The sequence below is a fragment of the Mauremys mutica genome, chromosome 8, assembly GCF_020497125.1.
Source record: "Mauremys mutica isolate MM-2020 ecotype Southern chromosome 8, ASM2049712v1, whole genome shotgun sequence".
Classification (NCBI taxonomy): Eukaryota; Metazoa; Chordata; order Testudines; family Geoemydidae; genus Mauremys; species Mauremys mutica.
The window spans coordinates 50,199,410-50,223,968 of record NC_059079.1 but is presented as its reverse complement, the minus strand read 5'-3'; the positions used below and the strand labels follow the sequence as shown (position 1 = coordinate 50,223,968).

General features: G+C 41.0%; 1 protein-coding gene across 3 annotated transcripts in view; it reads right to left on the bottom strand.

The window, feature by feature from the left end:
- Positions 1–24,559, bottom strand: part of BRINP3 (BMP/retinoic acid inducible neural specific 3) — a 319,206-nt gene that overhangs the window by 280,217 nt on the left and 14,430 nt on the right. For all 3 annotated transcript variants that reach the window (XM_045026029.1, XM_045026030.1, XM_045026028.1), the window contains one exon: positions 12,145–12,430. In XM_045026029.1, the coding sequence (XP_044881964.1) occupies positions 12,145–12,380 (236 nt within the window). In that variant the 5' untranslated portion in view covers positions 12,381–12,430. The remainder of the gene's footprint in view (positions 1–12,144; positions 12,431–24,559) is intronic.

Genomic DNA, 24,559 nt, shown 5'->3' with positions numbered 1-24,559 from the left:
GTGAAAATGCTGGGTACCTATTTGTCCTTTTCATATACAGGAAGTATACTAAGAATAACTCAGACCTTCAAGGCTATAACCGTGGCAACATAAAAACAAGGCTACTGCTGCTATCTAGTTCTTCTCTCTATTAACAAAAATTACACCTTGCACAATACGTCCTTAAGCAAAGTATGAATATTGACACTTAAGATGTACAAAAACCAGATGTAACCATCATGTATAACCAAAGAAAACAATTCCTGAAAATTATGGCAATTTAATATGGGAGATGACCACTGAGCTAATAGCAATAAAGAATGAGAAAGGCTGGCTAAGGCAGAAGTAGAGAGGAGTGAAACCATATAATAAAAATCCTGTTTCAGATACCAAGATAAATCCATGTAATTGTTGTTTCATTTTCCTAAAATGATCATTTATATCGACTTGTCTACATCTTGAATAAAAGTGACAGTATAGGCAGGGGATTCAAAGGAAAATAAAAATGAATGGCAAATGAGAGAACAAAGACGCAACTAACCAAAATCTTCAAAGATTTAATGATAATGACCTGATTTCATTTCCAAGATCCTGGCAGTCCAGCCCGCTGACTGGAGAACGAATCTATTATTAGTATTAAATAGCTCTTATGCTACTCTGGTGGCTGCATGGAACTGTTAAGTTAAAGCCTCTTTTATCTTTATATTTTTAGGGCAATTTAAATGATTTCATAAACTCACTAACTGGAAATTATGATACTCAGAATTCTCTAAATAAATCACCTCTGTTCTAGGGAAACCTAGCCTAGGATGTAAAAATTATCCTTACTCAAGTATCAGAGGGGTAGTCGTGTTAGTCTGGATCTGTAAAAGCAGCAAACAGTCCTGTGGTCCAATATGTCTGTTAGTCTCTAAGGTGCCACAGGACTCTTTGCTGATTATCCTTACTCAAAACATTGATGTTTTAAAACAACCCTATTCTGGAAGTAGATTAGACCAGTGATTATAAAAGTAGGGGTTTTGTTCGGCATTCGTTTATTTAGTTTTTTTCCCCTCATCTGAGTTTTGCTTGTGATCTTGAAAATTCCTGTCCAAAAAGAGTATTATGAACTAAGAGAGAACTAACTTTCCTTCGGTTAAATAGTCGAAACAAATAGGAAGAAATAAAAAGAGGGATTGTCAAAACACAGATCCTACTGTGTATTAAAAAAAAGACAGAAGGCAAGGTTGGCAGTGATATTTTGTTTTGTTGCCAAACAGAAACACACTTGTGCTCTTCTCAAACAAACTGACTCCTGAGAATGCTTCTAATCCTGCTGGCCTAGCCGACTGTATGGTCCAGTGTATCCTATCCAGCATTAACAGTTGTTTCTCTCATTGAAAGAGAAAATCTACCTTCCTTCTACATTCAACTCCAATAATTTTAGGGCTTGTCTACACAGCTAGTTACCGCATTGCAAGCCAGGATGTGAATCTACTGCACACCAGCTTCCCACACAGTAAGATCCCGTGTGGACACTGCTACAGTGCAGGGAAAGTCCTGGAGAGAAGCTCAGCATACCACTCTTTGAAACATTAAAATTTCCAGTTGCACTCAGGGACTTTCCCTGCATTGTACGCAGGGGCAGCTCTAGGCATTTTGCCACCCCAAGCAGGGCAGGTAGGCTGCCTAGTTTTAGCATCATCTAAAACTAGGAGTTTGGATGTTCAGACTGGAGTTTGGATTCTGAATCACACACCCCTCCCTAGGCTTCAGAGCCTGAACTCCAGCCTGAACCCAAACATCTACACAGCTAGTTTTAGTGCCATCGTACGATCCGGAGTCTGTAGGCCTGGGCTCTGAGACTCACTGCCACAGGATCCTGCTTGCTGTGTAGACATACTGTGGGAGTGTGGCGTCTGCCATACAGGTTATTCCATACAGAGGAATAACGGGGGCAACTCACTCCCCCATGTGCCTGTGTGAACACATACCGCAGGTCAATACTGAGTCCTTTGAATCTGTTGGTTGTTTGTATTGCCAGACATTTATAATTCAATGAATGTTCTCTACGAGACATGTGTCCAACTTGTCCATTTTTAATTCTCAGTTTCTATTTCCATCTGGTATCTTTCTAACCTTTTTACTATAGGTCTGTGCCCTCCAAGGGTTTGCCCACACAACTATGTTGAGAAATGCTTCTAATATATATTTGGTGATGGAAAGCAATAAAAGCATCACTGGCTAACATACATAATCCTTAAGGATTAAAAAAAAAAAAGCAATGCTTCCTTGTGAGGGGAAGCTGCATTTAAAAATGTCATCAGAAGTAGAATCAGGAAATAAAATAATTAAGCTCCTCCAACCTTGTTCAAGTAAATTATGCTTCTTCACAAGAGTAGCCACAATGAAGTTAATAGTTTTACTCATGAGAGTAAAGGTCCTGGATTAGGTCCCTATGGTCTGCAGTTTAAAATCATTAAAACCAATAGAAGCAACCAGCACCTTTGAAAATCAGACCCAATGTCTAGAAATTAACAATTATATTTCTTCCTGGCCAAAAGACGTGCTCTGTCAGTATCCATTTCTGTTGGGTTCTTTCAGCTACAGATTTCAACACAAGAAGTGCTGCTGTTTTGCCCCTTAAATATTTTATTTATATTAACCAGTGGTGCTCTTGCACCCACAATTTCAGCGAGACTACTCATGTGAAGAAAGGTTGAAGGGTCAGGCCATACATCTGTAAAAGGAAAAGTTTAGGATATGCATGCACTGACAAAAAATGATATAATCCCAGATTTATCTGGAGTCTTAGGTCTTGGGCTTCTACCTTCCAACCAATCTATGTGTCTACCTATCTATACAAGATTTTTTTAAGGTGCTTCTCACTCTGATATCTAAGAACCTGAGGTTTACATGTACAGCAGTTTCCAGTTACACTGGTGGTGTGAGCAACCACACAGAGCTGAAAAAAGAGAGAGAGTTTTCAGTTATCCCCACCCGTCAACCAGCTTAAGCTCCACTTAGAGGAGTGAAGTTCTGGAACAGCCTTCCAAGGGGAGTAGTGGGCGCAAAATACATATCTGGCTTTAAAACTAAGCTTGATAAGTTTATAGAGGGGATGGTATGATGGGGTAGCCTAATTTTGGCAATTAATTTAGCAATTGATCTTTGATTATCAGCAGGTAAGTATGCCCAGTGGTCTGTGATGGGATGTTAGATGGGTTGGGATCTGAGTTACTACAGAGAATTCTTTCCTGGGTGCTCGCTGGTGAGTCTTGCCCACATGCTCAGGGTTTAACTGATCGCCATATTTGGGGTCGGAAAGGAATTTCCCTCCAGGGCAAATTGGCAGTGGCCCTGGAGGTTTTTCGCTTTCCTCTGCAGCATGGGGCACGGGTCACTTGCTGGAGGATTCTCTGCAGCTTGAGGTCTTTAAACCACAATTTGAGGACTTCAATAACTCAGACATAGGTTAGGAGTTTGTTACAGGAGTGGGTGGGTGAGATCCTGTGGCCTGCATTGTGCAGAAGGTCAGACTAGATGATCATAATGGTCCCTTCTGACCTTAAAGTCTATGAGTTGGATGTGGAGACTTTTCTACCATACAGAAGGTCCAAATAATGTTTAATTATTCTGTAACTGCTCAGTGTGGCTTTTACTAGGCTTTCTGTAGGACTCATATGGGGCTAGTCCAAGGCCCTTCAGAAACAATGGGAGTCTTTCCATTCATTTCTGTTCTGACCCATAGTTATATTTGTATTTGCTTGTCTTTTATTTTAATTTAGCTTTTTCTATACAACTGTCAATAAAATATTCCCTTGTTAAAGACAGGTGAGTATCTGAACTATTAGCTGGACTCAGTATTAGCTTATGGAGTTTTTTGGGCTTGACTTTGCAATACTTACTCACACTGAATTAAAGTTACACATGAAGTAATATCACTGGACTTGGCTCATTTGCCTGGAATTTGTCTTTCATTTGCCAAAGACCAATCTGGGTAATGTTAGAGCAGAGGCAATGAGTTATGAGACTGAGAGTATGGGACATTCTGGGCATTGAATGTACTGCCTCATGGAGCTGCAGTGCTCCAGAGGGAGCATTGAGAACCATTTATCCACTGAGCTCCCAAGTGTGCAGGTTTAGTAAATCCATTACTACACTCTTTTTATAGGGTACCCTATCCTCCCCATAACTGGCTCCATGGGCTGGTGCATGCAGCAGAAACATGGCACTTCTGTTGTATTCGTCACTTTAGGTATTCAGCAAAGTTCCCCCCGTCTCACTCCTCCAAAAACTTGAGCTGCTCTGCTCCTTCCCTGATCTGTGAGCCACTGGATTTAGAATGAGGCATTTGTGCATTCAGTAGACTATTCCTTGGCACACTTCAGAGAATGATGATCCCCCTCTGAATATTGTATGCTTTTTTCCATCAGGCTGAATGGGAAATTCCCTAAAGGAAATGGACCAATTATGATACAAGCCAAAAGCAATTTACCAATGCAGAGATTCCCTGGAAAAAGCAGACTGAACTGTTTCTGCTGATTATTCCCCTTTGAAACTGCAGTTGTGGAGAGTAAACATGTTTTCCCTGAAGTGCATTTATAATCTCGGTTCTCAGTGTCTAACAATGATGTGCATGCAGTGCAATGTACAAGCAGCCAGAGCTTCAGCAGAGATGAAGTCAGAGGTTCCCTACTTTCATGAAGCTGCCTAAAGTACACTAATATCTGAGCACAGTTCATTTTTCCTGTAGCTTCACAGTGTAATATTACCCCGTTTTCCTTCTAATCACTTTGGTCATGTTCCCCTTGCCTATCACTACCACTCTGTTTTATTTATTGTGGGGTTCAGGGTGCGTGTGTTAGCGTTGAGGACAAAATAAGGAACAATGGGAATGCACAGAAACTGAGGAATTAGAGTTTTCCCCTGCATTCTGAAGAAGCTTTTTTTATTTCAAGGAAAGGACATTTCTGGCCCTTCTGCTTAAAAAGAGAACAGTCACAGAAAAGCCTAACTAGAAGTAGTAATGGTTTGTAAAGTCTTCAGCCTGACAAATTAAAATAATAGCACCAAGGAAGGTGTAAAGTGACCTTAGTCATTTGAAAGGGATGCTGTCAGAAATTTCTCCATACTTTCCATCATGCTCACTGCAGACTGGAATAGGCTATGTGTCCAAAACAATACACACCTGACATTTTATTACAGAAGCTTCATTATTTAATGTAGGTACGGGAATTAATCTCTCTCATCCCCCTAAAATCTCTGCCTCAGCAATTCAGATCAACCACAAATTGGTAGCAACTAAAGGCTGTTCCTGTCTGATGTTCATTGTAGCCTATATTGATCTTAGTACTGCACCCAGTGTACTAGGTTTCCACAACCCAACCAACAGTTAGCATTATTAGCACTCTCATCAGAATGGTTATGGACGTTATAGACACAGAGATGGAACCACCTCTTTAATCTAGGGGTGATCCATCCAGCTCGTTGTTCAGCTACATTGATAGGACAGTGAACGACAGCTTGTGCTGCTAGTTGTGTAGTTGAGTGATCACTCACTGTTTAAGGAGCTTTCAAGACATCTGCTTTATTCTGTGTCCCTTTCCAACTCACTGGGCATAACAAGAGCTTCACAGCACCCTGCACAGACTCTCTATTTGGGAAGCTCAGCCTTTGAAGGCACAGTCCCCAATACTACATTTGACTTCAGTGGGGACTACCTGTGTGAGCTAGTGCTCAAGAACATTACTAAGAACTGCATAATCGGGCTCTTAATGTTGTTTACTTTAAGTTGTAGGGTAGAAATGAATTTAGAGAATATCAGATAAAGCAGTATTCTTTACCATGGAAGTATTTGTTCGGTATAAAACATTATTTTTTTATTCCTTAATTGCATCCCTGACCCAAAAACAAAGAAACAGAACATCTTCATTAGAAAAGAGCATTTAAAAAAATAGGATGTTATTTCATGTTGCATAGAATTCTACAGGTTTGTGAGAAACTCGGTATTTTTTTTTTGGCCAAAATTGTCTGTGAATTTCTATTGCTCATTTGATAGGTTTATACAGTTTTAGTCACTGCTCAGTTTAACAAGTTAATTCATATTTTAAATTATTCTTCTTCTGACTAAATTATCTGTCATTACATTATCAGAATAAAGCCTTGTGCAATAAGTAGAAAAGAAAAAGAGGAAATAATCCTTGCTGGTACATCACAAATTTTGGAAGGAAACCGTCAGATTACAGTAGAAAAATCACACAGATTCCTACTCAATCTAGCAAGGAGCTCTATATCACACAGGCAAGTGTGCAGTCAGGTCCATAATACATAGTTATAATGTTCTAAACAATCCAAGAAAGAATTACCTTTACACCTGCTTTCCCAATCACTCTTTCCATCCCTGGCATTTCTCTAGTCTCCTTTTGTTTTGTTTTAGATCCCTCTTCCCTGCCTGCTGATTTGCATAAGTAACACTGTGTATTATGTGAGTATACAATAATAAAGCACAAACTTGAAATTCCTTAACAAAATTTTTAACTTTTATTCAACACAGAAAGAATAGTCCATAAAATATCAGCACAGCAATCCAGCTAATTTAGAGGCCAGCACACTTCTCCAGAATCAGTCCAGGTGCTTTTCTGCACAGCTCTGTCTGTAGCTTAATTGTAGTAAATTCCACAAAAAAACAAAAGATTCTCCGACTGCAGTAGTTAAATTTGTCCATGGCATGTGTGGAACTTCCTATTGGAAATTATAGGGCATATCATTCTGCAGTGCAGAAAATGACTACCGTATATACTCGTTCATAAGCTAATTTTTGTAGTAAAAAAGGGAAGCACCAGAGAAGGGGGTCGGCTTATGAACGGGTATAGAGAGGGAGAGGTGGGACACAGCCCCACCCCCAACAGAGAGAGCAAGGAGGGGCAGCACAGCCAGAAGGAAAGAGGCGGGGACAGAGTCTCTCTGCATCTGGCCACGCTGCTCTCCTCCCAGCCTCTGAAGCAGCTGCAGCTCCAGCTGGCAGGCTGCAGCTGTGCCGCTCGGCCCTGCCCCCCAGAGCAGGCTGCAGCCATGCAGCCCGGCCCAGCCCAGCCCGCTGGAACATGCTGCAGCTGCGCCACTTGGTCTGGCCCGCCGGAGCAGGCTGCGGCTGCACTGCCCAGCCTGCCGGAGCAGCGCCAGCCAGGCCGGAGACATCCTCCCAGGCCCTCCCCAGATAAGGTGGGAAGGGATGGGATGGGATGGGAAGAATGTGGGGGTCCCGGGCTAGGGGTGGTCATAGGGGTTACAACCCTGATCCCCAGCTTCTCCCCCCAAAAAAATTTCCCCACTAGTTGCTGTCCTGGTCCATCAGGGTAAGCAGCTGGCGCGCCGGGACACCTTGTTTACTTAGGTTTACCTCCATGCCTGCGGACGCTTGAGGTAAACAAACCATCTCGGCCCACCAGCGGCTTATCCTGATGGCCTGAGAGCCAGAGTTTGCTGACCTCTGAATTATAGGGTCGGCTTATGAACGGATCATAAAACATTTCCATTTTTACTTATCCATCTTGGGGGGGTCGGCTTATAAACAAACTTATGATCAAGTATATAGGGTACTTTTTAGTGGCACAGTCTATAACATTAGTTGTAATTCTGTATTGTTCTCTGGTTCCCATAACCAACAGGAATACAGAGAATTACATGTGTGCTAGCTTCCAGCCCTGTCCTATTGTTGAAGGAGTTGAAAGCACTCTGTACTTTTGCAGAATCAGATCACTTGCCGATGTACGTACACACACACGAACTGATCCTTAGTTAATGGACTAAAATATAACAACTAGCCAAGCACTAACACTGTTCTTCCCTACTTCACGTACCTGTTTTATTTTCACTGGCCGCTATATTCTCTGAAAGCTAAATAAGGAGTTGGTAGAAATTACATCTTTTTCCTTCAGAAATGTGCCCATTCTGCTTAGGTTAGGAACCTTCTATAAAAAATGGATTCAGTTAATATGCACCACTCACACAGTACCAACCTTTGGCTTTATCTCTATGATTTATACCAGCCAGTAACTTTCATAGCAAGGTGAATGCTCATTTATAGTGACAAAAGAGTGATTGTGCAACATGATTCATTCTCTCTTTACTACATGGACATACAAACAAAATTAGGAATATCAGCATAGAATCTTGGTGTTTGTACCTATAGAATTTAGAATGTATGGGTCTGGAGATTTTGATAAGTGTTTTAGCCCAGAGCATGACTTTCTAAAATGTAGGCAGGTTATGTAGTTTGGGAACCCGTGGATGATGAAAATTAGAGTAATGGAAACTCAAGGAAGTTAGATCATATTGTGGGCTTAGACTTATCTAGACAGACGTGCCTAGACAAAACATCTACAATCGATCTATTCTCTGACATGAGAAAGATTTGTTTGAAAACCATCAAACTTGTCTAATTACAACTGGAGATTCTTAGTCAATGAATATTCTTGAGTTCAATTGTATAACACTGTTTTCAGGCAATAGTTATCAGACAGCCACAAAATGCTCCTACAGAGCTCCCCCATTCAGCACAGCCATCAAGCTTATAGCACTAGTCATAGTAAAATTCCATTCTTCTTGGTATTTGACACTTCAGTGGTCTATCATTTTGTCCTGCTTTTAATAATTCTGTATTTTTGTGGGCATTTAGGGCATGACCCTGATCCCATTCAAGTCAATGGCAAAACTTCCATTGGTTTTAATGGTACAGGATCATGTCTTTACTCTCTAGCATTTTACTCTTTCTGTAAATTTGCATTAAATGGCTTTATTTAAAGATCAACAACAAGATTAAATGAATGATCTCTTTTTATTCTGAACATGATTGTAATAGAAAATACTACCCTGAAATACAAAAATGTGGAAATCAATTATTTAACTGAGTTTTTATTTATTCTAAATTCTCATTGCATCTCCTGAGGCTGCTAAAGCAAAAATATTCCATGGAAAAAGAGAACAGAATTTTAGTCATAGCATATTTTTTCTGATTTTGGAAAACAAAAATCATAAGTTGTGCTCTCCTCCTGGTCAAACACCATCCACAAGAAAAAAGGGCACCATCAACAATACATTTTTGAACAGTAGTTCAAATATATCACAGAATGCAGGTTTCTAGCAGCTGAACACTTTTACTATGATTATTTTATTTATATGTATTTAGATGAGCATCTAGTCAGTAGTCAGCTTTAGGCTGTTGCTGATGACCAGATGAGGGTGACCAGATGAGAATTCCAAAATATCGGGACTGCCACAGGGGGAACACCTTTTCAATTGTTACACTCACCCGTCTGGGTCTTCAGTGGCACTTCGGCGGAGGGTCTTGAGTTGCTGAGGGTAATAAATCTTGCTGCCAAAGAAAGAACTACCCCCCAACCGAACAAACTGCTCGATATCGGGACAGTCCCGATTTTATCGGGACGTCTGGTCACTCTGTGCTGATTAGACAATAACTGAGTAGAGCAGTTGTTGGGTAAGGATGTGGCTCTAGAGATCAAATGGGCCACTTTCCATATTGGCTGGTGGGGCTCTAGACTGCAGAGACAGGAAGTGAGCTGCTGCCTGCCGCAGCTTGTTCTGTCCCTACCTTCCAAAATAGAGGTTGACTTTTAGTCTCTGCTCCTATTCCTATGCTAGCAGGACTCTGACCAGAAATGAACTTCACAAGGAACACTTCAAACTATTTGCCCTGAATTACTCCACCTATTCCATCACTGCTGTGTTATAAGGGCTATGCCAGCCAGCAATGCTCCCACAATGTCCTCAATAAGAAAGGTTCCAGCATAGAAGGGAATCATACATACAATAATTCATTCTCTCAGCCCATTTCATCCCCTCCTCAGCCATCATCAGCAAGCCCCTGGAGAGCCTTTTGGGGCTGATGTGGATGTGATGACATGAAGGCAGCTGACACCACCTCTCTTTAACCCTGGACATGGTAGGGTCACATTCATTCAGGAAATACAGAGGGTTGTCAGGCAGGAGGAGAACAATTAGGCACCAAATATCTTTATCTGTGACAGTCCATAGAAAATCAATAGGGATTAAAAACAACCTTTATTTAAAAAAAAATCTCCAATATTTTACAGTATATCCCCATATTTAACATGGGTTCTGAACAACTTATTAAGGGGGTGGTGGTCTTATAAGGAAATCTTACAGTTAGGTTTCTTATCTGGGGAATTGATATTCACAGGGTGCTGTTTCTTGTTGATCAGCAGCAGCAATTTAATGTTCTACCCCTCTGTTTTGCCTGCCTGCACATTTCTGGAGGGGAGTAGGCATGGTATTGAAATATACACGAATCCTGCTCTCTGAGGGATGGAGTAATGTAAATACACCCACGAACTTAAACAAATATGACAGGTCTGATTACAGATCTGCCAGACTTGACAATGTTTCTGTAATGATGGCTCAGAGGAGGAGGGGAAGAAAAAAAAAAACCACACACACACACAAAAAAAACCTCAGCTTCTTGTAGTCCTAAAGGTGGTTGGACATAGTACATTCTCCATGACCTTACTGAAAGGATTAAACTAAAATACACTTCTTTCATTTTGTTACCAAGATAATGTCGGTTCACTGTTGACTAATAGAAAATAATACAAATAAAATACATTCTTTCAGATTTTATATTATTGGCTTTGATGGCTGGCTCTTAAAATGCAGTACATGTCGAGTGCTACTATTCTTTTGAGATGGACTACTTTATCAGTGCACATTTCTGAATCACATTTTATTGCAAAATGTTTTTAATTCCTGTTTATGCTGAAGAAGATCCTACAGCAAAATTGACCTGCAACACAGTGCCCTCTGGTGCATGCACAAAGAAAAGGAAAATAGGGAAGGTGTTTTAAGATATAAAATGTATCAGCTTCAAAATTCTAAAAAAACCCTATTACATGTTACCAGTATTTTGACTGAACACACAGGCAAATAAATAACCAACCTTTTCCCTTTCTCTAATACACTGCTTCCTGTTTACAAAGGAGCTGGAAACTGCCACAGAACAATCTGTGCAGAACAAGTACCTGTGTAAACCATTTTATGGGCTTAAGTGCAGATGGGGGGCTGCATTATGGGAGAAGCTGACAGATAGCCTGTACTGTATTTGTTGAAGCCTCCTTCCCTTGGCTGGTGGAGAACTGTTTGTCTATATCCAGTACATTAAGAGAGAAAAATGTCCCTTCTGTCAGACTTCCCTCCTTTTCCCTTTGTTTCATGGGCCCCCTTTTCCCCCCTTCTTTCTCTTTATTCATAGGCTCTCTACCATCCCATTGTAGTCTCCCTTCTATTTCCCTTTTCTTTTTAAAAGATTACATATTTGTTAATGTACGTCTTGAATTGTTTACCTTGTCATAGTGACAAGAAGGATGTAGTTCTTAGTTGACTCAGCAGAACAGAGGACTGGCAGGCTGCAGACAATCAGCAAAAGCAATTCTGCAATGAAACCTGCATTTTAAAAACAGGCCTCTAATTTTGGGTGCCTCTGTTTTTGTCTATTCAACCCTTATCAAGCCAACCAAATGCCTGAATTCAGAAGGGCTGAGCACCCACAGCTTCAGTCAATAGCAGCTAAGGGTGCTCCGCATTGTGGAAAGTCAGGTCCTAAGGAATGAAGAATCCAAAATTAAAAGCTGCTTTTGAAACCATGGACCTACCTATATTTAAAATCTTTGAGTCATTTTAAGGTACCAATACTGAGGCTGGGTGAAATCCTGGCCCCACAGAAGTCAATGATTTGTCATTGGTTTCAATCAACGGAACTACTTGAGAAGCAAGGTACTATTCTGGATGAACAGGGGTGTTCTGATCTGTCCCTCAGCAATTAGGGAAGAGAAATTAATGTCTAAGGATATTATTGGGAGTTAACGTTACTTTAGAAGAGAGCACAGGAATTTCAGGAACAGATGGCTGCTGTCAATTATTTCCAGATCAACTTTATCAGTCACCAAAATCTCTTAAAACAAGACAAAAACAGCATAAGCAAGCATTCCCATAATATATAATGAAAAAATGACGCTACATATATTCCAGCAATTAATTCGTCTATGAATTTGTTCCCACATCTGACACTTTCCCTTAAAAAACAAACTCTTATTATGTATGTATAACTTCAAAGGATGAAATCTCTGTAATTGCCTTCCCTTTGCTTCATACCTGTAAATCTTGTATCTTGTGCTAAATCCCTGTCGACTTCTGTCCACAAAATCTGTGTATTCCTGTGAGCGATGGAAAGGTCCCTTATCAGAGAGGAGCCAGTCGAAGGAGCTTGTGGCATGCTGATCTGAAACGGCAGCAACCGCTAAAACCCAGCAATGAAGACTCAGTGCTATCCACTCCCATAGAGCCATCAGAGAGAACAATTCAGCACCAGCACTGCATCGCCATATCATGCTTCCACTGTGGGCTTAGAGTCTTCATTCTCTTAGCTTTCCCTCAACACCTAGACAAAATAGACAGTCAATTAGATAAGTACACGCTAGTCATTCCTTGGAAGCAGATACAAGTTTCCTTTCTTTTATCTTAAAGAGACAGTGGCCTCTATTTTTATTACATTTTATATTAGCATAAACCCAATAGGCTAGTTAACAGCACACAGTTTAATTTCTCAGTATTCTGTGCTATTTCCCTGTTGCATAGAAACCTTTAATGGTTTTCTAAAACCCTACAAACAAGCAAAGGAAGAGTTATTACCTCTTAACACTGGCATACAACGTTCCAATAACACATATGTATAAAAGATAGGAAGACTGGTTTAGTGGACAGAACAATGGAGGGATTCAGGAAACCTGGATTCAATTATTGGTTCCAGCAAAGACTTTCAGTGTGACCATGGAAAAGTCATTTAATCTTTGTGTGCCTCAGTTCCTCATCTGTGAAACAGGAAAATATCTCCCTTACTCACAGGGTTTTTGTGAGGATAAAAATCTATTCACGATTGTGAGGGCCTCATAGATACTATGGTGCTGAGGGCCCTAAAGGTACTTAGATTGATTAAAACAATGTAGTTGTTACCTTCAGTTCATTTTGAATCAGCATGGAATTGGATAGAGTCTGGTTCTGTGATTTTTTTTTCTAGTGGATGCATTTACAAAGAAAAATGTCCTTTTTATTCGTATTTAAATATGACAGTAGCCGTTATAATCATTTTTACAAAGGCCACTGCTGTGAACTTTTTATCTTGGCTGGGAGTATTATGGTTGAGACCAACACCTTTATCTACAAACAGTTCCTAAATGAAGTCTATTTTCATATAAAATAGATGTATAGCGGTTACACATATTCTAATTATTAGTCCATTATAAAAGAGGTGCTGTAGCTGAATAAAGATGCTCCATGCACTTATTCTAGACAGTACATTAATTACTCCAGAAAGTCCTGGGTATGGATCATAAACACATCAGCTGCAGGAAGCCAACTGGCTCGAGCATGAAGCACTAGTAGATTTGAGTCCTTATAATCTGAGGATATAAGCATCATCCTATTCACATAACCAGAGGAACAGTTAAGGTTTATTATCTTTTTCTAAGGCATGAATATGGCTATTGACCATTTTGGTCCTGATCCTGCAAACACACATATGCTTAACTTTAAGCACATGAGTAATTTCATTGAAGTAAATGAGACTATTTGCATGTTTCAAATTAAGCAACTGCAGAAGATTCGTGGTCACCAAATGCAGACTGCATTATAAATCCTTTTTCCTTTAGAATTCAGGAAGCTTGTTCAGTTTCTCACGTGGACGTTTACATACTCAAAAGCTTCCAGTTTCTGTGTGCTGAACATACGTTTATGCACAGAACACGAAGATATGGCAGTTTTTTCCCCAGATTTGATTTTTCTCTGCCACAATCTGAAATCTATTAAACATAATGTTCAGCGAATTGCATGACAAATCAGAAGGAAACGGAAGTGACACTGACAAACTAAAGTTTATAGCAATGCAATCTTGACCCTCCCACCCTGCAAAAGCTTCTATGGCCATTTGGTTACTAGATGTTTTCCTGTTAACTCTTAGTCCCAATTTAGGCTAAGCAAAGAAGCCATGATAGCAATGTTCTACCAAGAAGAGTAATTTTAGCAGAGACAACCTGGCCTCCCTGTCCCCACAGAGCTGAATTATAACAAAACTCCCCAGTGGGCAGTGAAGAACAAAACTATGTTGCATAGGCAGCTATGTTCCCTTTATCTGGAGGCCTAGGACAGTCTCCCATCATAGACAGCAGCAAATAGGAGTAGGAGAACTCTGATTTGTACAGCTAAATTCCCCTGACAATTTGCCACTAACAGTTATGATATTGAGTCCTTTTAAATTACCTTTTTATGGAAAAATAATGTTTTAAATTGCAAGAACAAAAGACAAGAAGTTTACTCTTCTGGGTGCTTCTTTCAGACCATTAAATTATAATGATGACTGATTGAGTTGCTTTATGGTTTAAAAGGGTAGATTTAATGTTAGAACACTGATTACTTATGTACTTGTAGCATTTTCCTATATTATTTCCTTAATATACTCTTGAATAAGTGCAGTAAAGGATTCTACTGTAACTTGCTACAATGCTACATCTAATAGAATATTATAAATCAAAGAGCTGCATAACGGTACTGAAGAGCCTGGTATAGTCTATGAAGCAAATAGTCCACTTTTTTAAAAAGGTATCTATATTTTAGTCTAAAACAGGAGTTTAAATATGTGTTTACTCCTTACAGACACTGTAGTCTCATAGAAACTACTAAGTACACTATATATGTTTTTAAAATTGTACATTTACAAATTGTGTACATCTTACGTTGCATTTATCTAGCAGCTTATATGGTCTGGTCCAGGAACCATAGTATTTTGCTATATCCAAATCATTAGCATATTTATCTTCAAAACATCCCTATAAGGTAAAAGAGGACTATCCACGTTTTACAGCTGAACTGAAAAATGAAAAGACTAAGGGTATGTTTACACTACCCGCCGTATGGGCGGGCAGTGATCGATCCGGGGGGGGTCAATTTATCGCATCTAGTCTAGACACAATAAACCGACCCCTGAGCGCTCTCCCATCGACTCCTGTACTCCACCACCACAAGAGGCACAGGCAGAGTCGACGGGCGAGCGGCAGCAGTCGATTCACCACAGTGAAGACACCACAGTGAGTAGGTTTAAATATGTCGACTTCAGCTATGTTATTCACGTAGCTGAAGTTGTGTAACTTAGATCGATAAGTTACCCGCCCCCCCTAGTGTAGACCAAGGCTAAGGGTAAGATTTTTAAAGCAATCTTAGGGATAATTTCCATTGAAAGTTGACTCCCTAGGACAGCTTTGAAAATCTCAGCCTAAGTGTTTGTCCCAAGGTTGCGCAGTGAGTCTGTGATGTGAACCCCAATCTCCAAGTCTCCATCCAGTGCCTTAACCAGAAGACCATTATTCCTCATAATCATTTGCTTTAGTTATCTTTTCTTTATTAGGAAAGGATGACACTGGGGGAGAGAAATGTTGCTGTTAGAAATAAAACACACGCACACAGAAAAAAATGTTCTAAGACTGTTACAGGACTGATAGAGCACACAAAGCCCATAGTTTGAATCCCTGCCAGAGAGCTTCACCAGAGTCTTCCATGAGGCATTAAGTTTAATGTGGAACTCCTGTTGACTTGGGGTGTGGGATGTGAAGACAGGGACATGTGCTGGAAAATAGGGATTGTGGATTTTAAACTAGAGGAAGACACTGATGCAACCAAGTGAAAATCAAAATATTGCCTCTCAAAAGTGCTGCCTCAGAATGGGATGACTGAAATGAGCACAGATATTTTTTGCAAAATTATTTGATCCATGACTTAAGGGTTCTATTCTTCCACCTCTTGCAGATGCTGAGCACATAAAAAAAAAGTTCTCATCCTTCTCTCTTCTAGCTTTTGTACGGTAAGGTATCATTCATGGAACATGATAGGCCAAACTCCTCCCTGGTATAAATCCAGTGACCTCCTTGGTATTACCTGGGGATGAATTTGACTCAGTATCTTCTTGGAATATCAAAGCTTGATACTCAGCTTGTGTAAATTCATAGAATATCAGGGCAGGAGGTCATCTAATCCAACCCCCTGCTCAAAGCAGGAACAATCCCCAGGCAGATTTTTGCCCCAGATCCCTAAATGGCCCCCAAGGATTGAGCTCACAATCCTGGATTTAGCAAGTCAATGATCAAACCACTGAGCCATCCCTGTGGAATACCATGGGAGACCATATCAAAAGCTTTGCTAAAGTCAAGATATATCACATCTACCCCTTTCCCCATATCCACAAAGCCAGTTATCTCATCATAGAAGGCAATCAGGTTGGTCAGGCATGACTTGTCCTTGGTGAATCCATGTTGACTGTTCCTCATCACCTTCCTCTCCTCCAAGCGCTTCAAAATGGATTCCTTGAGGACCTGCTCCATGATTTTGAAGGATATGGAGCTATGCCAGTTTAAACTAGCTGAGAATCTGGCCCCAACCCAGGCAGAACAGGTATTGCCACCAATACAAACTTTATTAGTTCCAGTTATCATAGATAACATAGGTATTCCCCTTTGTCAGATGAAGAACATTTTGTTTTTAAATGTATTGATTTCATATAATTATATCACACTATCATTAAAACCCACTAGGAAACTAAATAATACCCCAGACAGAATAAAACAGAAGTGTCTTCTTGGGCCCATAAAGCACTCTTTTGCTTACAGAACACAAATTGCTAATTCATATGTGATGAGGATAGAGTATACAGAAGAAGCATGGAGATATCTCAGCTATGTAATTAAGATGAGGACTGCTTTGTGCAGGAACATCTTAAGTAGCATGTTCAAGAAAAAACAAATTACACTAACTTAAATCCTCACAAGAAAGAAATAATGTAAAGTCACTTTAAGCCGAAATTCATGGTATCCTTAATGAAACATGGTATCCTTGACTTCTTGGTAAGGTGGGCTGTGGGTGTTAAAAGTATTCTATAAAAGAGGTATGTCTGTAGATAGATAGTCTGTCATCTACTGGTGAATAAGAATGTGTAGCCTTACATAATACATTCAATAAAGTTGTTTTTTATTAACCATAAATGACTTCCTGTGTGCAGTTCTTAACAGTGGGAGCAAAGTGTCCTAGTGAGTTGCACTAGCATGTCTTTTAGAACTGTGGAAAAATGGAATGTAATGATAGACTACATACGGTAACTCCTCACTTAAAGTCGTCCTGGTTAATGTTGTTTCATTGCTGATCAATTAGGGAACATGCCTGTTTAATGTTGTACAATGCTCACTTATAACGTTGTTTGGCAGCCGCCTGCTTTGTCCACTGCTTGCAGGAAGAGCAGCCTGTTGGAGCTAGTGGTGGGGGCTTGGAACCAGGGTGGACTGGCAGCCCCCCTATCAGCTCCCCGCTCCCCTAAGTTCCCTGTTTGGCAGCTGCCCAGCAGGCTATCAATTGCCGGCAATTCAGCTGTGCCTCCCCCCACTGCCATGTGCTACTCTTGCCCTCTGCCTTGGAGCTGCTCCCGGGAGCCTCCTGCTTGCTGTGCAGGGGGAAGAGAGGGGCCAACCTCAGGGTGTCTCCCTCCCCCCTATTCCTGCCCCCCGCTTACCCCTTCTCCATATACAGCAGGGTGGGGACAGAACGGGGCTCCGGATGGAGAGAGCTTGCTGGCTGCAGCTGCTGTCTCAACTTTCTGATTTTTTTAAAGGCAATGTACTTAGAGTGGGGTCAGCATACTTAAAGGGGCAATGTGCATCTCTCTTTCTCTCCCACACACAGGGTGTGTCTCTCTGTCTGCCATGCTGTCTCCCCTCCCTCCATTTGTGCCACCTTGTAGAGTGTGAGGCTACGTTAACAACAATGTGTTAACCCTTGAGAACTCAGCCGAATGCTAGCTCATCATTTAGCAGTTAGGCATTCCCTGGGAAATATCCCACCCTCTTCCACCCACTGACTTCACCACCTCAACCAAGCTTCATAATCATCATTGTGCAGCTTGTGTATTAAATTGTTTGTTTAAAACTTATAGTGTGTGTGTGTAATATATATATATAGTTTTTTTGTCTGGTGAAAAAAGTTTCCCCTAGAACTTAACCCCCCCTATTTACATTAATTCTTTCGGGGAAATTGTATTTGCTTAACATCGTTTCACATAAAGTCGCATTTTTCAGGAACAAAACTACAACATTAAGAAAGGAGTTACTGTATGTTTTCCCCCTTGTCCCTCTCTCTTTTTAGCTAATAAATCTATCTAGCAGCCTCTACATCCTTGGCTCCCTCCCTGTGAAAACATGAAACAACACATGTGGCATGCCTGTCACCAGAGCAGAAAGGAGTGCCACCTCTCACAGGAAGGGAAGAGGAGGAGGAGCAGCAGTAGACCAGGCAATCTAAGGAACTATCACCTGCCCACCCACCAGAACTCCACACAGGAGAGAGTTAATACTCCCACAGCTTTGAGTTGTCTTAACTCTCCCTTGCATCTACACTGCAGTTGCTACTATGCAGCCAAAGAGGGACCCAACGAATGGCAGGGAAAGGAAAAAGGTTTCTCTGCTGGGGGAGTAGAAGTGATCTGGCCCTTTGTTTCTTCTATGGTTAAATGCAAATGAAACATAGTCCTACTCATATATGTTTATATAAATGTGGCATTTCAAAGGCCAAATATATAATTTAGCAGGAAATAGAATTCCCATCACTGCACAAATATTAGAAAATTGTAATGTTTCCAAGCTCAAGTTTCTGCTTCAGTAGCCAGTAATGGAGGAATCCTAGTTCCTTCAGATCTAACCAAAAGAGAGAGAGAGCGCAAACAGAAATATTCACAGTCAGATGGGTAAACAAACAACTAATTATCCCTTTGGAAATTAGATAGAGTGAAGCAACTTATCCATAAGTATTGTGTTAACCCCACTGGCTGCCCAAAGGTCTCCGTGATTTCAATTTCAGATATTATCATTATGTATTTGTATTACACTAGCATCTAGAGATCCCAGTCACAGATCAGGGCCTCATATGTACCTATACACATGAAATGAAAATAGCCTGCCCCTCTCCCAAAGAGGTTACAGTTCAAACACTGACCAGTCAGGATCATCTCTAACTAACTTAAATCTGAAAGTGGATTTTTGTACTGTTGAGGAAAGAAACAATAAATACGGTGCAGTCTTTCCAAAAGATAACCAAAGCACATAACACTAGGGCTCTGGCTTTACTCCCATTGAAGTCTATGGGAATTTTACCATTGACGTCAATAGAGCAGGATCTTGATGTGTTTCAAATTTGGAACAATGGTAAGTGTCCGTTGTTATGTTCTTAATAACAAGCAATCTCAAGAGTCATTGCACACAAAGCAGTAAAGCTCACTTCAGCTGAGAGAGTAACACAGGGCCAGATCTCCAAAGATATTCAAACACCTAAAAATGCACCTACTGGGATTTTCAAAAGTAACTAAGCAAGTTAGGTGCCTCGCTGTCAATGATTTAAAAGCTACTATGTGCATGTCTGCATCTTTATGTCCCTAAATAGCTTTAAAAAAATCTGTCCCACACTGTCCGACATTAGCAAAACACGAGCCATGAGTTCAACTAGTTATTGCCTAATAAAAGAATAGAGAACTATGAGATTTCTTTGCAACATTATAAACGAGGTCCCTCACCAAAGACTCTTATGTAAATTAAGTTGTCATGGGATAAAAGGGAAGATACTTTCATGGATTGAGAACTAGTTAAAAGACAGGGAACAAAGGGTGAAAATAAATGGTAAATTTTCAGAATGGAGAGGGGTAACTAATGGTGTTCCCCGAGGGTCAGTCCTAGGACCAATCCTATTCAACTCATTCATAAATGATCTGGAGAAAGGGGTAAACGGTGAGGTGGCAAAGTTTGCAGACAATACTAAACTGCTCAAGATAGTTAAGACCAAAGCAGACTGTGAAGAACTTCAAAGAGATCTCACAAAACTAAGTGATTGAGCAACAAAATGGCAAATGAAATTTAATGTGGATAAATGTAAAGTAATGCATGCTGGAAAAAATAACCCCAACTATACATACAATATGATGGGGGCTAATTTAACTACAACTAATCAGGAAAGAGATCTTGGGAGTCATTGTGGCTAGTTCTCTGAAGGAATCATTAAAAAAGGGATAGAAAATAAGACAGAGAATATTTTATTGCCCTTATATAAATCCACGGTACGCCCACATCTTGAATACTGCATACAGATGTGGTCTCCTCATCTCAAAAAAGATATACTGGCATTAGAAAAGGTTCAGAGAAGGGCAACTAAAATGATTAGGGGTTTGGAACGGGTCCCATATGAGGAGAGATTAAAGAGGCTAGGACTTTTCAGCTTGGAAAACAGGAGACTAAGGGGCTATATGATAGAGGTATATAAAATCATGAGTGGTGTGGAGAAAGTGAATAAGAAAAAGTGATATACTTGTTCCCATAATATAAGAACTAGGGGACACCAAATGAAATTAATAGGCAGCAGGTTTAAAACAAATAAAAGGAAGTTCTTCTTCACACAGTGCACAGTCAACCTGTGGAACTCCTTGCCTGAGGAGGTTGTGAAGGCTAGGACAATAACAGGGTTTAAAAGAGAATAGATAAATTCATGGAGGTTAAGTCCATTAATGGCTATTAGCCAGGGTGGGTAAGGAATGGTGTCCCTAACCTCGGTTTGTCAGAGGGTGGAGATGGATGGCAGGAGAGAGATCTCTTGATCATTACCTGTTAGGTTCACTCCCTCTGGGGCACCTGGCATTGGCCACTGTCAGCAGACAGGATACTGGGCTGGATGGACATTTGGTCTGACCCATTATGGCCATTCTTATGTTCTTATGGATTGGGTCAGAATTCTTTATGGATTGTTAAGAAGGATCATTAATGAATGAGTAACAAATAGGACAAGATACACTCCTAGCATGCACCAATATGGGAATTTTGGCCATTGACTTCAGTGTTTATTTGTTGCTTGAAGGAAAGCAGTAGTAAACTCTTTCCCAAAGCTGAATTTTTGCAGGACTGCAAAAAGGAGCCTATGCTTGCTACAGTCAAAGGCATGATATTGTGCTTTGTGTAAGCAGGTGTTTGGAGGGGGGTGGGGTATAGACTCTATGCACTCAGAGGGCAAAGAAGAAGTTAATGAGGATCAGGAGAAGCAGGAGATAGCTACCTGAAAGCTCTGATATAATTACAGAGCACAGGGTTCTGTGGAAAGGGAAGCTCTGCCTGAGAGCACTGAAGGACACTAAGGGCAGGTCTACTGTAGACGCGATAAATCGATCCCCGATTCCTCAGCCATTGACCCTGGAACTCCACCACTGCTGAGAGGTGGAAGGGGAATCAACGGGGGAGCAGTAGCAGTCGCCCCCGCACCATGAGGATGCAAGGTAAGTCGATCTAAGATACGTCAACTTCAGCTACGCTATTCTCGTAGCTGAAGTTGCGTATCTTAGATCGATCTCCCCCCTTCCCCCCCGCCACCGTAGACCCAGGCTAAGTATGTCTGGGCCAGAAGTAAGAGGCACTTAGGATGGATAAAACATGACTCCAGACAGTTGTTTTTACTGGGGCTGGCTGCAGCCAATCATTCTCTTTCATTTGGACAGAGCTACAATAAATCCCGGTTTAGGGACAGCTGTTACATGAGACTCTTGAGATTGACACAGACTTTGTGTGGGGAAAACCACTTATAACCCATGAAGAAAGAAAATGTATCTTACCCATGCAACACTAACATAAATTCTTGGTGATGTTTCTAAAAGGGATAGAGGCTGCTGAGGGTGAGAGTGGGCTGCCAGAGGAAGTTTTCCACAGGCAGGTTTGGGCAGTCAAAAGATTTTTGTCTAGTACGTTAAACCTTCTGTTTTCAAAAGCATTGAACATTGGTCTTACCATTGAAATCATCAGGAGTTTTACCATTGACTTTCACGGCAGCAGAGTGTAGGCCAACGGGGAGCACTTTTGAAAAGCCCTCCCTCCAGTCACTTTGACCCTGCAGAGTCTCAGCAGTATGTTAGCCTGTAGTCTGACCCACAGGATAGCAGGACATGGTCAGATATCTCTTAGGAATTCTGATGTCAGTGTCCTTTTTTATTATTATTTCCAGTATGTCTGTCTCTGACCCATAAAAGAGGGAGAGTTTCAGAAGAATTAATCATCAGGGGGTATCCATATTAGTCTGTATCCACAAAAGCAACGAGGAGTCTGGTGGCACCTTAAAGCCTAACAGATTTATTTGAGCATAAGCTTTCGTGGATAAAAACCCCACGAAATACATGCCATGCATCTGAAGAAGTGGGTTTTTTACCCACGAAAGCTTATGCCTAAATAAATCTGTTAGTCTTTAAGAATTAATGTGATTAAACTTATCAGACCAGCTAGACTTTGCAAAAGCTTTATGCTGCAGGCTCTAAAATAGCATGGGCTGCCTCCAGGTCCTGATGCCATACCTGATTATATGCTTTTTATAGCTAATGTGTTTTCTTTTATAGCACATCCTTAATGGACCAATATTCTCCCTTTGTCTTCGCTCTAAAAGCCAAATCTAAACAGGGTAGGGCCCCTTTAAATTATGACCCAGGAGGTCAGAGAACATGAGTTGATAGAAACTTTGGGTTTTCCATACCAGGTGATCCCATTGTTCTGTTAGCCATTGTTCATTGCCTCTAGCCGTGAGCCAGATCTAAACCGTCAGGGGACAACCCTGACTGCTGCAGCCATCATCTGGTTTGTCTGGATTGTAAGCAGGGCTGGCTCCAAGCACCAGCACAGCAAGCAGGTGCTTGGGGTGGCCAAGGGGAAGAGGTGGCACGTCGGGCTCTTCGGCAGCAAGGAAGGAAGGACGGACCTGCCGCCGAATTAGAAAGTGGCGCGGTGGAGCTGCGGCTGATCGCGATCGCGGATTATTTTTTTTTCCCGCTGCTTGGGGCGGCAAAAACCCTGGAGGCGGCCCTGATTGTAAGATTTTATTACTGTGGCTTAAAATATGTAGTGTTTCTATCCCTATAGAGGATTTAACTCCAGAGGACCCCTGGGAGTGCTTAATAGAATGTACCTGTGTACCACCAGTGCCGATCACTTTAGCTCCTCCTTATATAATACCTGTCTGGTATATCAAACATGATTTTCTCTTAATCCCTGATATTTGTAAAAGAGCTAATTTACCTTTTGCCACCTACATCTTAATGCGTAAGGTAGAACCCAAATCACAAGCACCTTTTAGTATTTTTAATCTACGTTCATCCTCTTGTGCTCATTGGTCTTTATGTATTTTAGCTGATGACATGATGCAGTGTCCCCAAATTACAATTTTAGTTATTTTCCCATTTTAGTGGAGGAGGCTGTCGCTCTGTGGAGTGTATAGTGTCAAAGGAATCAGTTTCCTGCTTGATCTTTTCTGTATGTTAATACTCCAAATAAAGAAGAGATGCTGGAAGTGAATGGGAAGAGTGAGACTTGGGGGTAGCCCAAGATTGTTTCTTCTTGTGTTTTGTGTCTTCCAGATAGGGAAACAGTCCGCAATTGGTAAGTCAGCCTTAGAAAAGTGTGGGCTGGAGAAATCTAATCCACCTAATCTGTCCGGAGTACATGGAGTTGACAGGTATTTCTCGTCCTGAGAGAATTGAGAAAATCCTGAGCACAGTTAGGGCAGGATGAATGATCAACTGGGTAGGGTAATAACCTGGGACTGCATTCAAATCCCTGTTCTGCCACAGACTTCCTCTGTGACTTCAAGTGAGTCTCTCTGTGCCTTAATGTCCCCATTTTACAGGTGGGAACTAACACTTCATCTCCCAGGGGGATTGTGAACCTCTCAGACACTACAGAAATAGCTGCTGATTAGGTATCTAGGCTACATAGGAAAATTCACTTATTCAACCTCACTTGCAGCCGAAGAAGTGGGTATTCACCCACGAAAGCTCATGCTGCAAAACGTCTGTTAGTCTATAAGGTGCCACAGGATTATTTGCTGCTTATTCAACCTAGTGTCTCAGGTCTTAATCTTTACATTGGAGATAATACTTTCCTACCTCATACCAATGTTGGAGAATAAAATCCATTATTGATGTGAGGCTCTTAAATACTACAGTAATGACTATCTAAGCATCTGATAGCTAGAACAGTTTAATATGGACATATAGTTTTCCCATAATTTAAGGGAATGTGTATACTAACCAAGTCTTTTTTGTCATATTTGCCAGTGTCGTGTTGAAACTGAGCCAGCATATACCTTACTATCAGATCTGGAGCCATACAGCATGCTGCAAGTCGGAAAGCCCTGTAGATCTGTATTTATACAAATTCCAAGAGGCATAAAAGGCATGCCCGATTAAATCTCTATTTAGCTTTCCATGCTCACAAGGGCACCGGGGATGTTGCTTGTAAAAAAGCAATTCTTTATGCCTCAGGTGTTTAAGCGATGTGAGAACCTTTCTGAAGTTACTGACCCCTTTGCATGGAGTAAAAGGTTTTGATATCAAATGCAGGTGGAGTGGGTCTACTGGATCTCACAGAAATTGTCATCTCAACTGTGTATGTACACTAGGCATTGTGAGGTGTATGAA